The following is a 20,114-nucleotide window of genomic DNA, read 5'->3' on the forward strand; positions in this document are numbered from 1 at the left end:
ATGATCAATGTTTTGCTTTTTGCTTCATTCTCTTTTGTGTTGTTTCATTTAAGACAAATTAAATGAAGATAATAATACCAAAGAATTTGTGTTTGCAATCATTTTCAGGAAGAAACTGAGTATTATCTGACAGAATTGTAGCGGTGTCAATACTTTTGGCCACAACTGTATTTGTTCCTTGTATGTGCTATTATTCGGTCGCTGTGGTGGTAATATGTGGTCTGGACATGGTGTAGCGGTATGTGTTCCTTGTATGTGGTATTATAGGTCACTATGTGGTGGTAATATGGTGTCTGGTCATGGTGTGCTGGTATTTGTCCACTGTATGTTATATTATTGGTCATTTTAAAAATTGAAAAATAAATAAAAATGTACCAAAATTGTATTGGATATTTTAACAAATGTTTAATAAGTTAGAGTAGAGTATGGCCCAGCCAAAAGAGTCTACCTTGTCACGGTGGCAGCTTAAAAATCTTTTGACTGTGGACAGTTCGAGGGGTGGAGGCAGGGCTGTGGTGGAGCCTGGGTGGAGTCTCTTGGGGACCCAGAAGTTTTGCCAGTATGGGGCCCCGAAATTCCTAGTGGCAGCCCTGGTTTTGGGTCATTGTCATGCTGGAAGACACAGCCACTACCCATCTTCAATTCATTTACTGAGGGAAGGAGGTTGTTGGCCAAAATTTCACGATACATGAACCCATCCATCCTCCCTTCAATACGGTGCATTCCTCCAATCCCTTTTGCAGAACAGCACCCCCAAAATGTGAAGTTTCCCTGACCACACTTCAGGGGTGGGACGGTGTTCTTAGGTTTGTAGTCATCCTTCTTCTTCCTCCAAAAACGACGAGTGAAGTTGATACCAAAAAGTTGTGTTTTGGTCTCATCAGACCACATGACTTTCTCCCATGCCTCCACTGGATCATCCAGATGCTCAATGGCGAACTTCAAACGTGCCTGGAGATGTGCTGGAGTGAGCAGGGTGACGTTGCGTGTCCTGCAAGATGTAAATTCATTACAGAGTAGTGTGTTACTAACGGTAATGTTTGAGACTGTGGTCCAAACTTTCTTCAGGTCATTGTCCAGGTCCTCCCATGTAGTTCTGGACTGATTCCTGACCTTTCTCAGAATCATCCTTACCCTACGAGGCGAGATCTTGCATGTAGCCCCAGACCGAGAAAGATTGACAGTCATCTTATGTTTCTTCCATTTTCTAATAATTGTGCCAACAAGTTGTTGCCTTCTCACCAAGCTGCTTGCTTATTGTCCTGTAGCCCTCCCCAGTTTTTCGGAGGTCTACAATTTTGTCCCTAGTGTTCTTAAACATCTCTTAGGTCTTGGCAAGAGTTGAGCGAAACGGGTCGGTCAAATTCATAAGTCGCCGACTTTCGCTAAAGTCGGGTTTCATGAAACGAAACCTGACCATAGCGTGAGGTCGGCCATGAGGTGGGCGACCAGAGTGCCAAAGTCGAGTTTCAAATGATGCTTCCAGCACCCTTTTTCAGCCAATGATGGAGGACGCACACTGTGGGCAACGCGATGACATGGGCAGCGGTCAAAACCATCTTTGAGAAGGGCATGCAAGTGATTGGCTTGCTTTGTGTGGCGTCACAGGGGCTATAAGAGGGCGTGCGCGCCGACCGCCATCTTACTTCTTCCGATCTTAGCATAGGGAGAGGTTGCTGCTGCTGATTCTGAATAAGGGAGAGCATTAGGCAGGGAAGAAGAAAAAAAAACTGCTTCTGCTGGTAGCGATTTTCACTGTACAACACAACAGTTTGTGTGCAGTGACAGGGGAGGATATATTTTTATGCATCAGCTCTGTTGGTTATTAGGCTGCCTTATAAGGCTCCCTGATAGCTGCATTGCTGTTTGCACACTGCTGTGCATTGTCAACCTCCTAAAATCTCTAGGGAGATTCAAATTCTCCACAATACTATATACACCTAGTACCTTGTCATACACCAGCCTATTTCAGCCTGTTAAATTGAGGTGTAATCTACAGTGGGCCTGAGATAATTGTTCAGCCTCCTAAAATTTCTAGGGAGATTCAAATTCTCCCCAATACTATATACACCTTGCACCTTGTCATACACCAGCCAATTTCAGCCTGTTAAATTGGGGTGTAATCTATAGTGGGCCTGAGATAAATGTTCAGCCTCCTAAAATCTCAAGGGAGATTAAAATTCTCCCCAATACTATATACACCTTGTACTTTGTCATACATCAGCCAATTTCAGCCTGTTAAATTGAGGTGTAATCTTTAGTGGGCCTGAGATAATAGTTCAGCCTCCTAAAATCTCTAGGGAGATTCAAATTCTCCCCAATACTATATACACCTTGTACCTTCTCATACACCAGCCAATTTCAGCCTGTTAAATTGAGGTGTAATCTATAGTGGGCCTGAGATAATAGTTCAGCCTCCTAAAATCTCTAGGGAGATTCAAATTCTTCCCAATACTATATACACCTTGTACCTTCTCATACACCAGCCAATTTCAGCCTGTTAAATTGAGGTGTAATCTATAGTGGGCCTGAGATAATAGTTCAGCCTCCTAAAATCTCTAGGGAGATTCAAATTCTCCCCAATACTATATACACCTTGTACCTTCTCATACACCAGCCAATTTCAGCCTGTTAAATTGAGGTGTAATCTATAGTGGGCCTGAGATAATAGTTCAGCCTCCTAAAATCTCTAGGGAGATTCAAATTCTTCCCAATACTATATACACCTTGTACCTTCTCATACACCAGCCTATTTCAACCTGTTAAATTGAGGTGTAATCTATAGTGGGCCTGAGATAATTGTTCAGCCTCCTAAAATCTCTAGGGCGATTCAAATTCTCCCCAATACTATATACACCTTGTACCTTGTCATACACCAGCCAATTTCAGCCTGTTGAATTGAGGTGTAATCTATAGTGGGCCTGAGATAATAGTTCAGCCTCCTAAAATCTCTAGGGAGACTCAAATTCTCCCCAATACTATATACACCTTGTACCTTCTCATACACCAGCCTATTTCAGCCTGTTACATTGAGGTGTAATCTATAGTGGGCCTGAGATAATAGTTCAGCCTCCTAAAATCTCTAGGGAGATTCAAATTCTCCCCAATACTATATACACCTTGTACCTTGTCATACACCAGCCAATTTCAGCCTGTTACATTGAGGTGTAATCTATAGTGGGCCTGAGATAATAATTCAGCCTCCTAAAATCTCTAGGGAGATTCAAATTCTCCCCAATACTATATACACCTTGTACCTTCTCATACACCAGCCAATTTCAGCCTGTTACATTGAGGTGTGATCTATAGTGGGCCTGAGATAATAGTTCAGCCTCCTAAAATCTCTAGGGAGATTCAAATTCTCCCCAATACTATATACACCTTGTACCTTGTCATACACCAGCCAATTTCAGCCTGTTAAACTGAGGTGTAATCTATAGTGGGCCTGAGATAATAGTTTAGCCTCCTAAAATCTCTAGGGAGATTAAAATTCTCCCCAATACTATATACACCTTGTACTTTGTCATACACCAGCCAATTTCAGCCTGTTACATTGAGGTGTAATCTATAGTGGGCCTGAGATAATTGTTGAGCCTCCTAAAATCTCTAGGGAGATTCGAATTCTCCCCAATACTATATACACCTTGTACATTGTTTTACAGTACCGTATAGCTGGTGGTATTTTGGGTACATTTTCCCAAAAATGAGGAAGTATGGTGGAAGAGGCCGTGGAAGTGGGTGGGGGTTGTCAGCTGGTGCTGGTGGTGGTGGTGGTGCATCTGCTGGTAGTGGCAAAAGCACAATAGCACCTAAGGCAGGAGGTGTTGAGCCTGCGTCATCGTCTGGCTCCATAAGGCCTCGAAGGCTCCCTTTTCTGGGAGTAGGTAAACCGCTTTTAAAGCCGGAGCTTCAGGAGCAAGGTTTGGCTTACATTGCTGACACAGCCTCCAGCTCTATCGCGTCCTCTTCTGAAGTTTCAAAAAATAAAAGCACTGAGTCGTCAGTGGAGGCTCCTGGTCAGGAACAACACCTTTCCTTGTGTCCTCCACCCATACCAAAAGTGAAGGATGCGGCAGGCCACACTACAGATTATTCCATGGAGCTCTTTTCACATACCATGCCTGGGTTATCAAGTCAAATCATGAATTCCCCAGTCCAAGATGAATCTGACATGCAGTGTGGGTCACCAGCCAGGGCAGTGGGGTTAATCGGTACCGGGCCGGTGTCTGAGAGGGATGTGTCGCGGTGGTGGTGACCCGGTCCGTAGCCCTGGGCGTCCATGCAAAGGGGTGAATAACGTTTATAGGTGAATGATACGTGACGCCACCTGTGGTTTCTGATCAGATTGACCAACGCTGCAGTGTCGCTTCTCTGGGACAGATGTTGTGGTGCAGCTAAGATGTAGAAGCCCTGCACAGGTAGGGCCGTAGTCGCAGGGCAGATGAAAGAGTTGGTAGATGGTGTGCAGTGCAGGATGTAGCAGAGCTGTGTGCCAGGCGCAGGAGAAAGATGACAGACACAGTCATTCAGTTCCTTTACCTGTACTTGGTAAGTGCCGTCCAGGACCCAGAGTACAGATGGAGAAGGAGTTGGTCAGCCTGGAAGCAAATTAGGAATTCTCTCTCTGCAGATAGGTAGTGTGGCCTCCATTCTAGCGCTTATCTGAGGTACTCGCAGTACTGAGTTCACTGAAGTTCTCCCTGTTGACTCTCTTTTGGAACTTTCTCGTATGGCAGGTAGCCATAGCCTTTTCCTTCTGGCTCACACAAGTCGCTGCTGGGGCCTCTGAGCCTTAGTTGGGAACAGTGCATTTACAGCTGCTACTTCCTCCGGTTTCTGCTGCAGGACCGTCAGTGACCCTACAAACTCGGAGACCGGAATCCGGACCATGCGCTCCATCTAGGAGTGAGCCTTAACTCTGCTCATCCTCCAGCTCCCCTTCTCACGTCCACACACTTCCCCTTCCCTTCACAGACTGCCCTAACTTCCCTCCTTCCGACCACAGAGAGCAGCTCCTCAGCAGTCAGGTTCAGAGCTCTCCCTGCTGGCCTGGAGTGGGAACTGTGTTGTGTGTTGGTTTAACTGCTAGAGAGATCCTTCGTTGCCCCCAAGCATGACATCACGCTCCCTAGGTGGAAGGTAATGCCACTGTGGCGACCGTACTTCTGGGGATGCCACATGTGCACTGATGCCCAGCCACTGCTAGATGATTCTGCTGGTACATTGACCCAGACCACTACATTCCCCTCACACTCTACACAACCAGAATCTGACCCTGATGAAACTCAGGTTCCCCTTCCCGCATACTATACTACCTTACACGTTGACAAAGAGGAAGGTGCAGATGAAAGTGCAGGTTCCTTGAGCAGGTGGGGGAGCATACTCATGGGCGGCGGCCCTGGCACAGGGCCTCTCATAGTGTGCAAAAGTGTCTGCCGGGGGAAGGCCCACCCCACCCGCCATCAGACACACCGCCGTACTATGAGGGGCCCTGTGCCAGTGCCGTCGCCAACGAGTGGGCCCCCCCTTCTTGCTCAGGATTACAGCACTTGCAAAGTTGAAATACTTACCTCTCCCTGCTCCACCACCATGACGTATTCCGCGTTTCCTGACAGTGACATTCTGGTCAGAGAGCATGATGACATCACGTCTGTATGCCCTCTGCCTTATCAGTCCAAGTGCAGAGAGATGGAAGATGGGGATGACGAGGAGTCTATAGTACAGGGATTCCCTTGCAAGGAGACTTATTTAATTGTTTTAAAGGTTGGGAGCAATTTTTGGGGAGCACTATACTCTGGAGAATGATATATGGGGCCCACCATACACTGGAGCATTCCAAAGGTGGACATCAGACACTGGAGCAGCATTTACAGGGCACATTATACACTGGAGCATTAGAAATGGGGCCCATTATATATGGAGCATTATTTGGGCCCATAAGACACTGAAGCATCATCCATGGGGCCCATCATATACTGGAGCTTTGTAAATGGGGCAGATTATATATGGAGCATTATTTGGACCAATCGTAAACTAGAGCATCATCCGTGTGGCCCATCATATGCTAGAGCTTTCCAAATGGGGGACATCAGACACTGGAGCAGCATTTACAGGGCCCATTATACACTGGAGCATTAGAAATGGGGCCCATTATATATGGAGCATTATTTGGGCCCATAAGACAGTGGAGCTTCATCCATGGGGACCAACATATACTGTAGCATTATGTGGAGCTCATCATATACTGTATCGAACATTATATGGGACCAATGATTCTGTATGGAGAAATATATGGGCCTCATTACTCTGTATGGAGCACTATGCGGTGGCCATAATACTGTATGGAGTAATATACTGTCCGTTTTTGGAGCTATTGGAGAATTTAAAACGGATATCAGTCATGTGATGTAAGAAGTGAAGTATTTTTCATTGTACTATACCGCTATTTCTCTGCCTTATCAGAGGATCATGAATTGTGTCATGTGTTAAAGGAGCCCAGTGACACTCTTTGGCCCTGGTCCCACGAAAATCTGGAGACAGCCCCCCCCCCCACAACTTTAGCCAAATAACCCCCAGTTTTCAATGCCTAACTATTATTATAAAGTAAATTAAGGTTGACAAGCTTAAGTAATAAGAATTGATGTTTTGGGCATTAAAATGGGCACTGTAGGTGTGTTTCCTGTCCTCCTCTCACTGACGACTTTTCTTCCGCATTGACTTGCATTGGGTTTCGTGTTTCGGTAGGCCTTCGACTTTTCACGATAATTGGCCGATTGCGTTCGACCCGACTTTTGCGAAAGTCGGATTTCATGAAACCCGACTCGACCCGAAAAAAGGCAAAGTCGCTCATCTCTAGTCTTGGCCATGGTGGAGAGGTTGGAGTGTGATTGATGGAGTGTGTGGACAGGTGTCTTTTATACAGATAACAAGTTCAGACAGGTGCAATTAATACAGATAATGAATGCAGAGTAGTAGGGCTTCTTAAAGAAAAACTAACAGTTCTGTGAGAGGCAGAATTCTTGCTTGTTAGTCGGTGATCAAATATTATTTCATGCAATAAAATGCTAATTAAATATGTAAAAATCATACAACGTGAATTTCTGTTTTTTCATTTTTAGATTTTGTCTCTGACAGTTAAAATATACCTATGATTAAAAAATGCAGACCTCTTCATTCTTTATAGGAAATCTTGCTAAATTGGCAGTGTATCAAAACCTTACTTTCCCCACTGTATACCAGATTGGGGGACATGTATACCAGGAAGGGGGTCACATATACCAAGAATGGGAACATATATACCAGGATGGGGCCCAGGATTGGAGAAATATATACCAGGAAGGGGCCCAGGATGGGGACATATATACCTGGAAGGAGTCCAGAATGGACTAACATATATACTTGGAAGGGGCCCTGGATGGGGCACAATACTACATAATGATGGGGGTGGGGAAACGTATATCTTTATAGGATTAACAACACTGTAAGGACCCATACATCTGACCAACATGAGGGGGCGCCCCAAGTCCAAATTTTGTATGGGGGCCCATTGGACTCTAGTTATGCCTTGTGGTATAAATGCATATAAATGAAATTCCTCCCGAAATTGGAACAAATATAGTAAATGTTACAACAAGGAGGGTGTTAATGTCAGGCCTGCCAAATCTCACAGAGTCCTTTACCTATTACGTAGCTATGAATTCTCCTATTATGTAAAAACTGTGTACATTTATATAGGTACAGTTGTGGCCAAAAGTATTGACACCCCTGCAATTCTGTCAGATAATACTCAGTTTCTTCCTGAAAGTGATTGCAAACACAAATTCTTTGGTATTATTATCTTCATTTAATTTGTCTTAAATGAAAAAACACAAAAAGAATTGTCCTAAATTGGATATAATTCCACACCAAACATAAAAAAGAGGGTGGACAAAAGTATTGGCACTGTTCGAAAAATCATGTGATGCTTCACTAAATTGTGTAATTAACAGCACCTGTAACTTACCTGTGGCACCTAACAGGTGTTGGCAATAACTAAATCACACTTGCAGCCAGTTGACATGGATTAAAGTTGACTCAACCTCTGTCTTGTGTCCTTGTGTGTACCACATTGAGCATGGAGAAAAGAAAGAAGACCAAAGAACTGTCTGAGGACTTGAGATACCAAATTGTGAGGAAGCATGAGCAATCTCAAGGTTACAAGTCCATCTCCAAAGACCTGAATGTTCCTGTATCTACCGTGCGCAGTATCATCAAGAATTTTAAAGCCCATGGCACTGTGGCTAACCTCCCTAGATGTGGATGAAAAAGAAAAATTGACAAGAGATTTCAACGCAAGATTGTGCGGATGTTGGATAAAGAACCTCGACTAACATCCAAACAAGTTCAAGCTGCCCTGCAGTCCGAGGGTACAACAGTGTCAACCCGTACTATCCGTCGGCATCTGAATGAAAAGGGACTGTATGGTAGGAGACCCAGGAAGACCCCACTTCTTACCCCCGAGACATAAAAAAGCCAGGCTGGAGTTTGCCAAAACTTACCTGAAAAAGCCTAAAACGCTTTGGAAGAATGTTCTCTGGTCAGATGAGACAAAAGTAGAGCTTTTTAGGCAAAGGCATCAACATAGAGTTTACAGGAGAAAAAAGAGGCATTCAAAGAAAAGAACACGGTCCCTACAGTCAAACATGGCGTAGGTTCCCTGATGTTTTAGGGTTGCTTTGCTGCCTCTGGCACTGGACTGCTTGACCGTGTGCATGGCATTATGAAGTCTGAAGACTACCAACAAATTTTGCAGCATAATGTAGGGCCCAGTGTGAGAAAGCTGGGTCTCCCTCAGAGGTCATGGGTCTTCCAGCAGGACAATGACCCAAAACACACTTCAAAAAGCACTAGAAAATGGTTTGAGAGAAAGCATTGGAGACTTCTAAGGTGGCCAGCAATGAGTCCAGACCTGAATCCCATAGAACACCTGTGGAGAGATCTAAAAATGGCAGTTTGGAGAAGGCACCCTTCAAATATCAGGGACCTGGAGCAGTTTGCCAAAGAATAATGGTCTAAAATTCCAGCAGAGCATTGTAAGAAACTCATTGATGGTTACCGGAAGCAGTTGGTTGCAGTTATTTTGGCTAAAGGTTGTGCAACCAAGTATTAGGCTGAGGGTGCCAATACTTTTGTCTGGCCCATTTTTGGAATTTTGTGTGAAATGATCAATGTTTTGCTTTTTGCTTCATTCTCTTTTGTGTTTTTTCTTTTAAGGCAAATTAAATGAAGATAATAATACTAAAGAATTTGTGTTTGCAATCATTTTCAGGAAGAAACTGAGTATTATCTGACAGAATTGCAGGGGTGTCAATACTTTTGGCCACAACTTTATCGCTTATATTCATCAAGGGTATTATGAAAAAACAAACACTCACTTAAACATTGGAGATTGTTGTAAATCACAAGTGTTGTGAACTCTCTTGATCTGACTTCTGAGTCGGGGCTTCCTCTGGTGGTTGCTGTGGGTAGTGGAGCTGGTCGTATTGACAGAAGTCTATCACCTGAAGATGATGATTGGAGGTCAGGGGTTACAGATTGGGAGGATTTAAGTGGGCAAGCTTCCTTCAGTTGCTGCTGGCGATTTGTTTGTCTTCCTGTGCATTGTGAAGTCTGCTTTTTCCCCTCCTTGGTCTTGCATCATTCAGATAAGTTATTTGTATGCTGGAATATTTTGCATTTGATATAGTTTTTGCCTTTCTCTGCTTTCTGCCTTGCTGTGTGGGTTCAGCATTATTCCCTGCTGGGATTTGTGCTGGACCCTGCTCATATGTCACAGCTTATGTGTGACGGACTCAGCTCTTGCTGAGCCCATTTTTTGAGTGGACCCTCTGGGTCGTGGCACCCACCCACCGAGGGCGAGCTGACCTTGTGAGAATCCACCCCCTATACAAGGAGTGTCGGGGCAAGACCAAGGGGGTGAGCCACCACGACTGCTGGGACGAGACGGACGGCTCAAGGGGACTATATGGGAGTGTCTGACGACCAGAGACAAGCAGGAAGCAAGACAAGAGGTAAGTGCAAGGTATCGTCATTAAGATCTTCAGGATTACATTCAGTGTAAAAATGTGAGAACAAGCAAAATGTGCAAGGTGCGCGCATGGGCATGCCAAGGTCCTTAGCATAGTATGTGCCAGGTGGCACACCTAGGTACAGGTAAAGGCACAATGGCATCCGACTCTGGACCGCTGGCGACGATCGCCATGATCAAGGCATCAGGCTGCGGACATCAGCTCTGGACATCAGGCCGCAGTCATCCAGCTTACGATCTCTGGCAGCGATCGGCAGGTTACGGGCATCCGGCAGGCAAACCAGGGTTCAGGCAAGGAGGCACAACAGATATCCAGGCATCGTGCCTGTTAGGGAACGCGCCAAGGTCCAAGGCTAGGTGCAAGGCAAGGTGCGTGTGTAGGGGACACGCCAGGGTTCAAAGCGAGGTGCAAAGCAAGGTGCATGTGTAGGGGACACGCCAGGGGTCACAAAACGAGACAGGGTGCGTGTGTAGAGACACGCCAAAGCACAAGGTACAAGACAGAGTGCGTGTGAGACACGCCAAAGCACAAGGTACAAGACAGAGTGCGTGTGAGACACGCCAAAGTACAAGACAGAGTGCGTGTGTAGAGACACGCCAAAGCACAAGGTACAAGACAGAGTACGTGTATAGAGACACGCCAAAGTACAAGGTAGAAGACAGAGTGCGTGTGTAGAGACACGCCAAGGTCAGGGTTCAAAGCAGGGTGCGTGCTAGGAGCCACGCCAGGGTTCAAGGCAGGGTGCGTGCTAGGAGCCACGCCAGGGTTCAGAGCAGGGTGCGTGCTAGGAGCCACGCCAGGGTTCAAGGCAGGGTGCGTGCTAGGAGCCACGCCAAGGTTCAAGGAAGGGCTGCGTGCTAGGAGTCACACCTAACTGGCCAGTGCACATGGCTGTACACAAACACGAGGCACTTACCACGGCACAGGAGACGGACAAGTGGAACCCACGCCGGGGTTCAAGGCAAGGACAAGGCAAGGAACAAGGCAAGGAACAAGGCAAGGAACAAGGTACGGAACATAGGCAGAAACAGAGCCAGGTCAGAGCGAGGACAGAGTCTAGCAGCGGAGCCTAGGCAGAAGCCCAGAGCCAGGCCAAGGGAGAACCTTGGGACTAGACTTGGAATTGTGCAAGAGAGCACCAGAGGACAGAGTGTGGAAAACCAGGCTGAAACAAGAACATGAGAAGTACTACAAGGCTCAGAATAGCAAAGACCAGACATGGTGAAACAGGCAAGGCAGAGAACAGAGGAAGGACTACAAGTCAAAGAATAGCTAAGGCGAGATATAGCAAAACAGACTAAAGCAGAGAACAGCGGAAGGACTACAAGGCAAAGCAAGGCAAAGACAAACATGGCACAAGAGACAACACAAGACATGGCACAAGACAAGAGACGGAATACGAGCACGGAGCGTGTGCAGAGAAGCACCACAGAGCAAAGTGCAAGGGCACAGAATAGAGGGAGCAACCCCACAGACCAAGAGCCGTGAAGGGAAGCAACACAATAACCAGGCCCTGAGCATAGGAAGGGGCGGTCTGATATAGGGCATAGCACCTCCTCTTCCGGGTCAGGGCCAGGGTAGCACTTCCTAGTTCAGATGCTCCAGGATCACAGAGTGTAGTCACATGATCAGGGTTACAGACATGACGAGATGATTGCAGAACCAGACAGTGCAGGATCTTAGGAAACGTCACATGATCAAGGTTTCAGACATGACGAGATGATTGCAGAACCAGACAGTGCAGGATCCTAGGAAAGATCACATGATCAGAGTTTCAGACATGACGAGATGATTGCAGAACCAGACAGTGCAGGATCTTAGGAAACGTCACATGATCAAGGTTTCAGACATGACGAGATGATTGCAGAACCAGACAGTGCAGGATCCTAGGAAACTTCACATGATCAGGGATTCTAGACATGACGAGAAGACCACAGAAAGCAAAGCAGAAATGCAGGCATCTTGCAGCTCAGCAGACATGAGGTGAGTGTGCACACTGCTCTAGGGAACCAGCAGGATAGCAGACACAAGGTGCGCGTGCACACCGCTCCAGGGGTTCATGAGGCAAAACAGACATGGCGGACGTGACATTATGTCATTCTGTTCAGCATTGCTAATCCCCTGTTATATTAGTATCTTTTGCTTTGCTTCCAGTTCACACCAAAATGCTGATCTAGCGGGGGAGAGGTCGTGTGGCCTCAGTGTTTTTTGTATATCAGACATGTTGGATTTTTTTTAGGGTTTTTGCGTGATTGCAGACAGTATCTTTTCTGTCCTGTCCTATCTAGACAGTTTGGGCCCCATCATTTGCTCATTCTATTTTCTGACTGCGTTTGTGCCTCACCTTGTCTCACAGACAATATATGTTTGGGGGTTATCTATTCCTTTGGGGTTCTCCTCGGGGCAGTTTTCCCCTTTCTTGCTTTAGGCTTAGTTAACTCTTTGGCTGTGCCGAGGCATCTAGGGCATCGTAGGTACGTCCCACGGCTAATGCTAGTTGTGTTGTTAGGTTTAGGGGTCTGCAATCCACTAAGTTGCCAACCTTTCTGGTTTCCTGGTTGCTTAGCTAATTCCCCGGTAATCCTCCTCGGTGACCGAATCATAACACACAAGCTATTACTTGTTCATTTTATATTCTCATCAGCTCTAAACTGAATTTTTTTTGTTAGCATTATCACTGTCCTAACAATAAGAATGAGATTTTATTTTTCTATTTTGTTAAAAAAAATGGCTTCTTTTTGTTGTTTAGGGCAGAACTTGAACCACTTTGGGTCACATAAGCTTCGATGATCTCCACTCTCACTGACATTGACAATTGATGCAACATATTGCTTGAAAAATAAAATATCTACCCCTTTGAAGAACATATATAAAACAAAGCAAAAAAATACCAAAACAAAAATAAATAACTAGATACTGGAAAGTTATTCACTTTTATTTATTTATTTTTTCAGAAAAATCAAGTGAAAAATTTAATATTCTATATGTGTTCAAAATTCTTAAAAATATTTCATCATAAGCCTACGGTAACACAATAAAGGCCACATTAGGACTACAGCACAATAGGTATGATCACATTTAGACCATATAAAGGCATGAAGGTCAACAAATGGCAAAAGTAGACTCAAAGGCACCCCAAAGTAAGGTGAGCACCTTTAGGCCATAGCAAAGATGTGGATGGAGGGTCAGGAAATACAGTAAAGGCGTGAAGAGTGACATATAAGGTATGGCACACAAACATACCTATAAAACTAGTAGAAGCATGTATTGCTACATATGCACATACTGACTAAGGGGAGACCTCCTGGACACCAGTAAGAGTTAACAAATCTCCCTTGCTCATGCAGAAGCCTAAGAAACTCCAGAAGGCTTGGAAGATGATGGCAATATCAAAAATCATTTTGTGAAGCTCTGCTGTAAAATCCACTCCAGAAGTGGCAACTGGAAAAGTTAGCAAGTATGCGTGAAGACACCAGTGAAAGAATGAATGAAATCTAAGGGCCACCATGAAAGCAAGAAGTACATCTCTACTATGAAGGCTTAAAAAACTACACGGGCCACAAAAAGGCAATATTTGGGTCATTTAGTATACAGTCGTACACATTCCAGTCACAATAAAACATTGAGGGCCACATTTGTAGTAAACAGACGGAGTGTATCCATGGAAATGTCATTATCCATTTGTTCCTCTCATATTCTCCTGTCTTTTCAGTGAAGGGAAATGGAATTTCTGAAAACAAAATAGAAAAATTATAAATGAGGAACAAAACCACTGTTTTTAATTACCCTCCGATACACATCTTTTTTTTCTTAGAAGGTTCCCAAAAACATTTAGTTCATCACTAGGTGTTTCCTCACCTTGATCACCAGTGATCATCTGTAAACTGTTGGGGAGCATGTGTTCCATTCCCCTGCTGTGCCCCCACAGGAGAAATGAAGTATTACACATATAACATTGAAAACAATGGCTGGTCTGTGTAATGCATGAATGTTCTCAGTCCTCCAAAGAGTGATAGAGAGACATTCTTTGCAGTTGTTTTCTTGTCCAGTCAACCAAACTGCTCTCAATTATTAATTTGGACAAAAGTAGCTTCATAAAAGAAACAATGAGCCATTTTAATGTTAAAGCAATAAGAACTGACCTCTCAATGTTTTCCATATTTTCCATGAGAAGAACCTTATCTTCAACCTTTTCCACGGACACTGAAGCTCAATAATAGGATAAAATGTTACTATGAATAAACTTGTCTACCCAAAGATACCCAAAACCTACCCACCTGCACACTATAACATGGTGGCAAAGCTAGATCAGAAGATGTAAATTTTTACTTACACCAGCCCACTCACTCTGTGGTTAAGAGGAAAGTCCTGGTTGTTAGTTCCAGGTCACCTAGTCTCTCTATCTACCCCTCACCATCAGCCCAATGATTTGCCACTTAGACACATGTAATAAAAAGCCATGAGACCTCTGGAAAATTCATGTAGGATGTGCCATTAATGAGGACAAACTGCCATCTGCTGGCCAGCTGAAATGAAGTGGAACCAAAGTGTGCTGGAAGATTTGCAGGGAGAATGACATTGTGTGCGTGCTGGAATGGATCAGGTCTCCCTCAGTAAGGATTTCCCTTATTTAAAAGCCCTGCACACCCAACCATGAGGAGATTTGGCACCAGGGAGGCTCAACAGGCTTTAATAGACTACATCAGGAAGAGATTTGCGGCCTAGTGGGAAAACCCGGTGACCCCCGCTAGGGTCAGAGCTTTGAGTCAGAACTCACATGGTGACTCCCAAGACTGGGCACACCACTAGCGTTAAGTAGTGAAAGACTCTCTTGCTTTTTTGAAACCTGTTGTGATTCCCTATACTATTAAATTGCATATCTAGTAACACTGATGGTTTAAAAGTTACCATTGTATATAAATACCATTATATCAACCTCTGGCTGTTTCCGCCTCGTGATCTATGCTCATTGCATCCAGACACCTGCATTGCACACAAGCCTATTGCTCTCTACCACATTCACCAGGCTCCCCTGGCACTACATGTGGTCAATATGTATACATTTATATACTCTCCTAATGGTTCCTTGCAATCCATCAATATTTCTGGGCCTCGGTCAATGACATAACACTGCCCCTATGTCAACATCAATCCTTTCTTAGATGCATGGTGATGCCAGACACTTTTGTGTGGGGTTTTCATAAGTAAGTCTCCTTTTTAAAACAGGATATTCCTAAATTTTTGCCAAGATTGTTTGTGACACATCCAGGATTGTTTAAGACATTGATGACACAATAGTAAAAAAAGGCATAAGTAGCAAGAAGAGATACCCCATAGGGTCAACAAGTGATGATTCGCTAACCAGGACAATAATCAATATATAAAGGGAGACAAGAAACTTCAAAGAGGGTTACTGTATCTTACAAATATGTGGTCGAGATGGAGATGATTTCCTCTAAAAGGTGGTCTTTTGGATAGGTTTTATTCGGTATGTCCTAGTGAAGTAATATTTATTCACATCCCTAATAAAATATATTTATTCACTTACTTCTGGTGATGTGTGGTTTTCTTTGGAGAAATTGAGGCTTTGCTATCTTGTTCTGATACTTATAGACAACAATAGAGATTAAAACGAGAGATGCCAACACAAGGATAATAAGCAATGGTTTCACGTATGAGCCACATTTACCTATGAAATAAACCAAGATTAAGAGAGTTGATTGGTCCCCTGTCATCTATTAGGTCCTTAGGCCATCAGTAGTAGACTTACTTGACATTTTTAAGGTCAGAGTATTACTTTTTGATACCAATGTTTGTCTAGAAGAGATGTCCTTCTCCGCCCTACATTGGTATGATCCTTCATGGTGGGCTTGGGCAGACTTTATATGAAGCACTTTGCCTCCTTCCCTGAACTCGTATATAGATGTGTCTTTTTTCAAGTGTTGTTCGTTGTGTATCCAAAAGAAGTGGGAACCATTGCCTTGAGCCAAAGAGCAAGTAAAGGTGAAACTGTCTTGAAACGTAAAGTCGAGGACTTTCTTGTCAGTGCTGAGGAAGGCGCTACCTATTGGGTCTGTATGAGAAATGTTAGTGATCACTTCATTGAGCTTCTTAGGTTACAAGAAATTGAGTGATAGCTTTCTCATCTTGTTGGCCATCATGACTCTTACCTATGACAGAGACCTTCAGCTCATTACTCTCAGTAGAGGAGAAGTGGTTGCTGACTTTGCATTGATACAATCCGGAGTTATACTTTTGAAGAGATCCTATAAAGAGTACTCTTCCGTCTTGTCGGACTTGATAAGACTCACTGCTCAAATCTATATGTTTCATATTGTGCAACCATGTAAATGAAAGAGAGCTACCTTTAGACACAGAGCACGTGATTGTTACATTACTTCCAACCAACATCTTGGGGTCTTCTGGGTCAGCTCTGATTTTTGCACCAACCACTTTTTCTATAAAAAAAAGTATATATTTCACTCATTCCTTCAAATGCTGCAATCAACTCAAAGTATTCTACAGGTGCTCAAAAAGTTAATTTATTTCAGTTCTTCAATAGAAAAAGTAAAACTCATATATTATATAGAGTCATTACAGAGTGATCTATTTCAAGTGTTTATTTCTGTTAATGTTGATGATTATGTCATTATCTCAGTAAATTAGAATAATTAACAAAAACACCTGCAAAGGCTTCCTAAGCATTTAAAAAGATCCCTTAGTCTGTTTCAGTAGGCTTCACAATCATGGGGAAGACCACTGACTTGACACATGTCCCAAAGGTAGTCATTGACACACTCCACAAGGAAGGTAAGCCACAAATGGTCATTACTAAAGAAGCTGGCTGTTCACAGAGTGCTGTATCCAAGAATATTAATGGAAGGTTGAGTGGAAGGAAAAAGTGTGGTAGAAAAAGGTGCACAAATAACCGGGATAACCGCAGCCTTGAAAGGATTGTTAAGAAAAGGCCATTCAAAAATTTGGGAGAGATTCACAAGGAGTGGACTGCTGCTGAAGCCATTGCTCCAAGAGCCACCTGTTGTGAGTTCATTTTCCCCTTCACCATTGATGTCTGGTGAACTCCCTCTTCTGGTGAAGGAAGGTAGTGAGGCTGATTACCAAGCACCTGAGCTGGATGATGATGACTGGGTGACGGGAATTGCTGACTGGATATAAGGCAGCCGACGCCCTTCTGCCTGGCTGGTGATTTCTCTGAGGGATTCTAGGAGACCAGTCTGATTCCTGCTCCTCAAAAGCTAAGTTTTCTGCTCTGCTTTTTGCATTTGTGTTTTGGTTTTGTTTTGCATTGTTTTTCTGGATTTCTGCCTTTCCCTGCTGGGGTGAGCTGAATTCCTTTTTGCCTTTTTGCTCTGTCTTCAGAAAATACCTGAGTACTGATCTAGTCTTTTTGAAGCCTAGCGTCTTCAGGGCTTTTTTTTCCCTGTCAGTCTGTTGGCTCATGTTTTGATAGGGTTTTTGCGCGGATTGCAGACAGCAGCTTTTCTATCCTGTCCTGTTTAGTTAGCTTGGGCCCCATCATTTGCTCAGCCTATCTTTCTATCTGTGTTAGTGTTTTTTCATCTTGCTTCACCGTCATTATATGTTGGGGGCTGCCTATTGCTTTGGGGTCTGCTCTGGGGCAGTTTAGATTTCCCTTTCTGTCTTTAGGCTATTTAGCTCTCCGGCTGTGATTGAGGGGTCTAGGGCACCGTAGGAACCCCCCACGGCTACTGCTAGTTGTTGTTGATAGGTTCAGGGGTCTGCAATCCGATAGCTGCCAACTTCTCTGGTTTTCTGGACTTAGCTAGTATTTCTGTTTTTGCCTCCTACGGTGACTCATTCATAACAGCCACCACATACAGACGTACCCAGGACATGGTATACAAGTGTTGCATTCCTTGTGTCAAGCCACTCATGACCAATAGACAATGCCAGAAGCATCTTACCTGGGTCAAGGAGAAAAAGAACTGGATTGTTGCTCAGTGGTCCAAGGTTTTGCTTTCAGATGAAAGTACATTTTGCATTTCATTTGGAAATCAAGGTCCCAGAGTCTGGAGGAAGAGTGGAGAGGCACACAATCCAAGCTGCTTGAGGTCTAGTGTGAAATTTCCACAATCAGTGATGGTTTGGGGAGCTATGTCATCTGCTACTGTAGGTCCTCTGTGTTTTATCAAGACCAAAGTCAGCGCAGTTGTCTACCATGAAATTTTAGAGCACTTCATGCTTCCCTCTGCCGACAAGCTTTTTGGAGATGGAAACTTCATTCTCCAGCAGGACTTGGCACCTGTACACACTGCCAAAAGTACCAATACCTGGTGTAAAAACAACAGTATCACTGTGCTTCATTGGCCAGCAAACTCACCTGACCTTAGCCTCATAGAGTATCTATGAGGTATTGTCAAGAGGAAGATGAGAGACACCAGACCCAACAATGCAGACGAGCTGAAGGCTGCTATCAAAGCAACCTGGGCTTCCATAACACCTCAGTAGTGCCACAGGCTTATCGCCTCCATGTCACGCTGCATTGATGCAGTAATTGATGCAAAAGGAGTCCTGACGAAGTATTGAGTGCATTTACTGAACATATATTTCAGTGGGCCAACATTTCGGATTTTAAAATCATTTTTCAAGCTGGTGTTATAAAATATTCTAATTTACTGAGATAATGACTTTTGGGTTTTCATTGGCTGTAATCCATAATCATCAACATTAACAGAAATAAACACTTGAAATAGATCACTCTGTAATGACTCTATATAATATGAGTTTCACTTTTTGTATTGAAGACCTGAAATAAATTAACTTTTTGATGATATTCTAATTTTGTGAGAAGCACCTCTGTATATATTCTTAGAAATTACCCCACTCACACCTAATCATACACCTAAGATCAAACCTGTCTCTAGCTGTAAAGCAATAATCTGCACCAGGAACCTCCTCCCACTGATATGTCTCTGATTAGAAACTAGGAATGTTAAGACCCTTCCACTAAAAAAACAGTCTCACCCCTCAACTGTCTGTAAGCTGAAATTGTAAGAACGGAGGACTGGACATTGTCATGATGTCATGGGGCACCACTTTGCAAATGTCAGTGTCACCCAGAATGACAGTGTCGGGGTTTGGGGTGAAGAGTAGACTGACTGCTACAAGATTTGACCACGTCACTGAGCCTGGTAGGTGTCAGAGGTGCCCTGGATGCTGTACAAGGGATGTCGGACGCATGAAGTGAAGACTGCTATGGAGGCCCTGTCTGGATACCAAAATAGGTCACAGAGCCTAGTTAGTGTCAGAGGTGTCCATGATGCCAGGGCCATTATAATGCAAATTTCTTACCTTCAACCAAAATGTAACTGGTGTTGCTGTATCTGACGATGCTTCTGCTGGAGTCAGCCAATTCACACATATATTCTCCAGAATCGCTGTCATCAGCAAAGTAAGTTGTAACATATCTTTTCCTTAAAACTTTGGCATTCTTGTACATGTTAATCGTCACACTTGAAATACTTCTTTTTGGATGAACTGCATAGTCACATGTTACAGACATTAATTCCCCAAGCTGAACATTTGTAGGCTTTACCAACACAACAGGAGTGGAGAAAAGCTCTAAAATCAAGAATTGAGCAATAAAAAAATATAATATATTATTAATATATATATAACAAGAACATGCGTATCTTTACCTTGAGGACCAAGTACTTTTTCCAGACATATCTCTACCTTTCCAACTTCTTTCAGACTATTATAGAGTTAAATGACAATTTTTGCAGTCACCACCAGGGGAGCTGAGGAGCTTGTAAAAATGTATATATACTGAACTCCGCCTAGGGGCAACTTAAAGGACTACAGAGGTATTTGGAGCTTTATGTAAAAATAAAGAGAGATGAACACTGAATGTTGAAGGCTTCTTCTTCAATTTGGGTGAACAATGCGATTTTTGTGCTCAAGATTTGGGGTGCACCCCAGGTTCCAGGCCACCAGCATTAATATTTGCCCCTGTATCTTGGTATAAAAGGGTATTTACACAGAATGAGTTGTAAAATGTAAAGA

General features: G+C 43.8%; 1 protein-coding gene across 3 annotated transcripts in view; it reads right to left on the reverse strand.

Annotated features, from left to right (window-relative positions):
• Nucleotides 1-12,981: 12,981 nt before the first annotated feature.
• LOC141082908 (Fc receptor-like protein 5) overlaps nt 12,982-20,114 on the reverse strand; it is a 77,225-nt gene continuing 70,092 nt past the window's right edge. For 2 of the 3 annotated variants that reach the window (XM_073566958.1, XM_073566956.1), the window contains exons 13-18: nt 19,401-19,670; nt 16,238-16,525; nt 15,838-16,140; nt 15,616-15,756; nt 14,210-14,276; nt 12,982-13,797 (exon numbers count right to left, since the gene is read on the reverse strand). In XM_073566958.1, the coding sequence (XP_073423059.1) occupies nt 13,776-13,797; nt 14,210-14,276; nt 15,616-15,756; nt 15,838-16,140; nt 16,238-16,525; nt 19,401-19,670 (1,091 nt within the window). In that variant the 3' untranslated portion in view covers nt 12,982-13,775. The remainder of the gene's footprint in view (nt 13,798-14,209; nt 14,277-15,615; nt 15,757-15,837; nt 16,141-16,237; nt 16,526-19,400; nt 19,671-20,114) is intronic. The other variant, XM_073566957.1, reaches the window with a different exon arrangement.

Source organism: Dendrobates tinctorius, unplaced genomic scaffold (assembly GCF_039654945.1).
Source record: "Dendrobates tinctorius isolate UK_male_01 unplaced genomic scaffold, ASM3965494v1 ptg000019l, whole genome shotgun sequence".
Classification (NCBI taxonomy): Eukaryota; Metazoa; Chordata; class Amphibia; order Anura; family Dendrobatidae; genus Dendrobates; species Dendrobates tinctorius.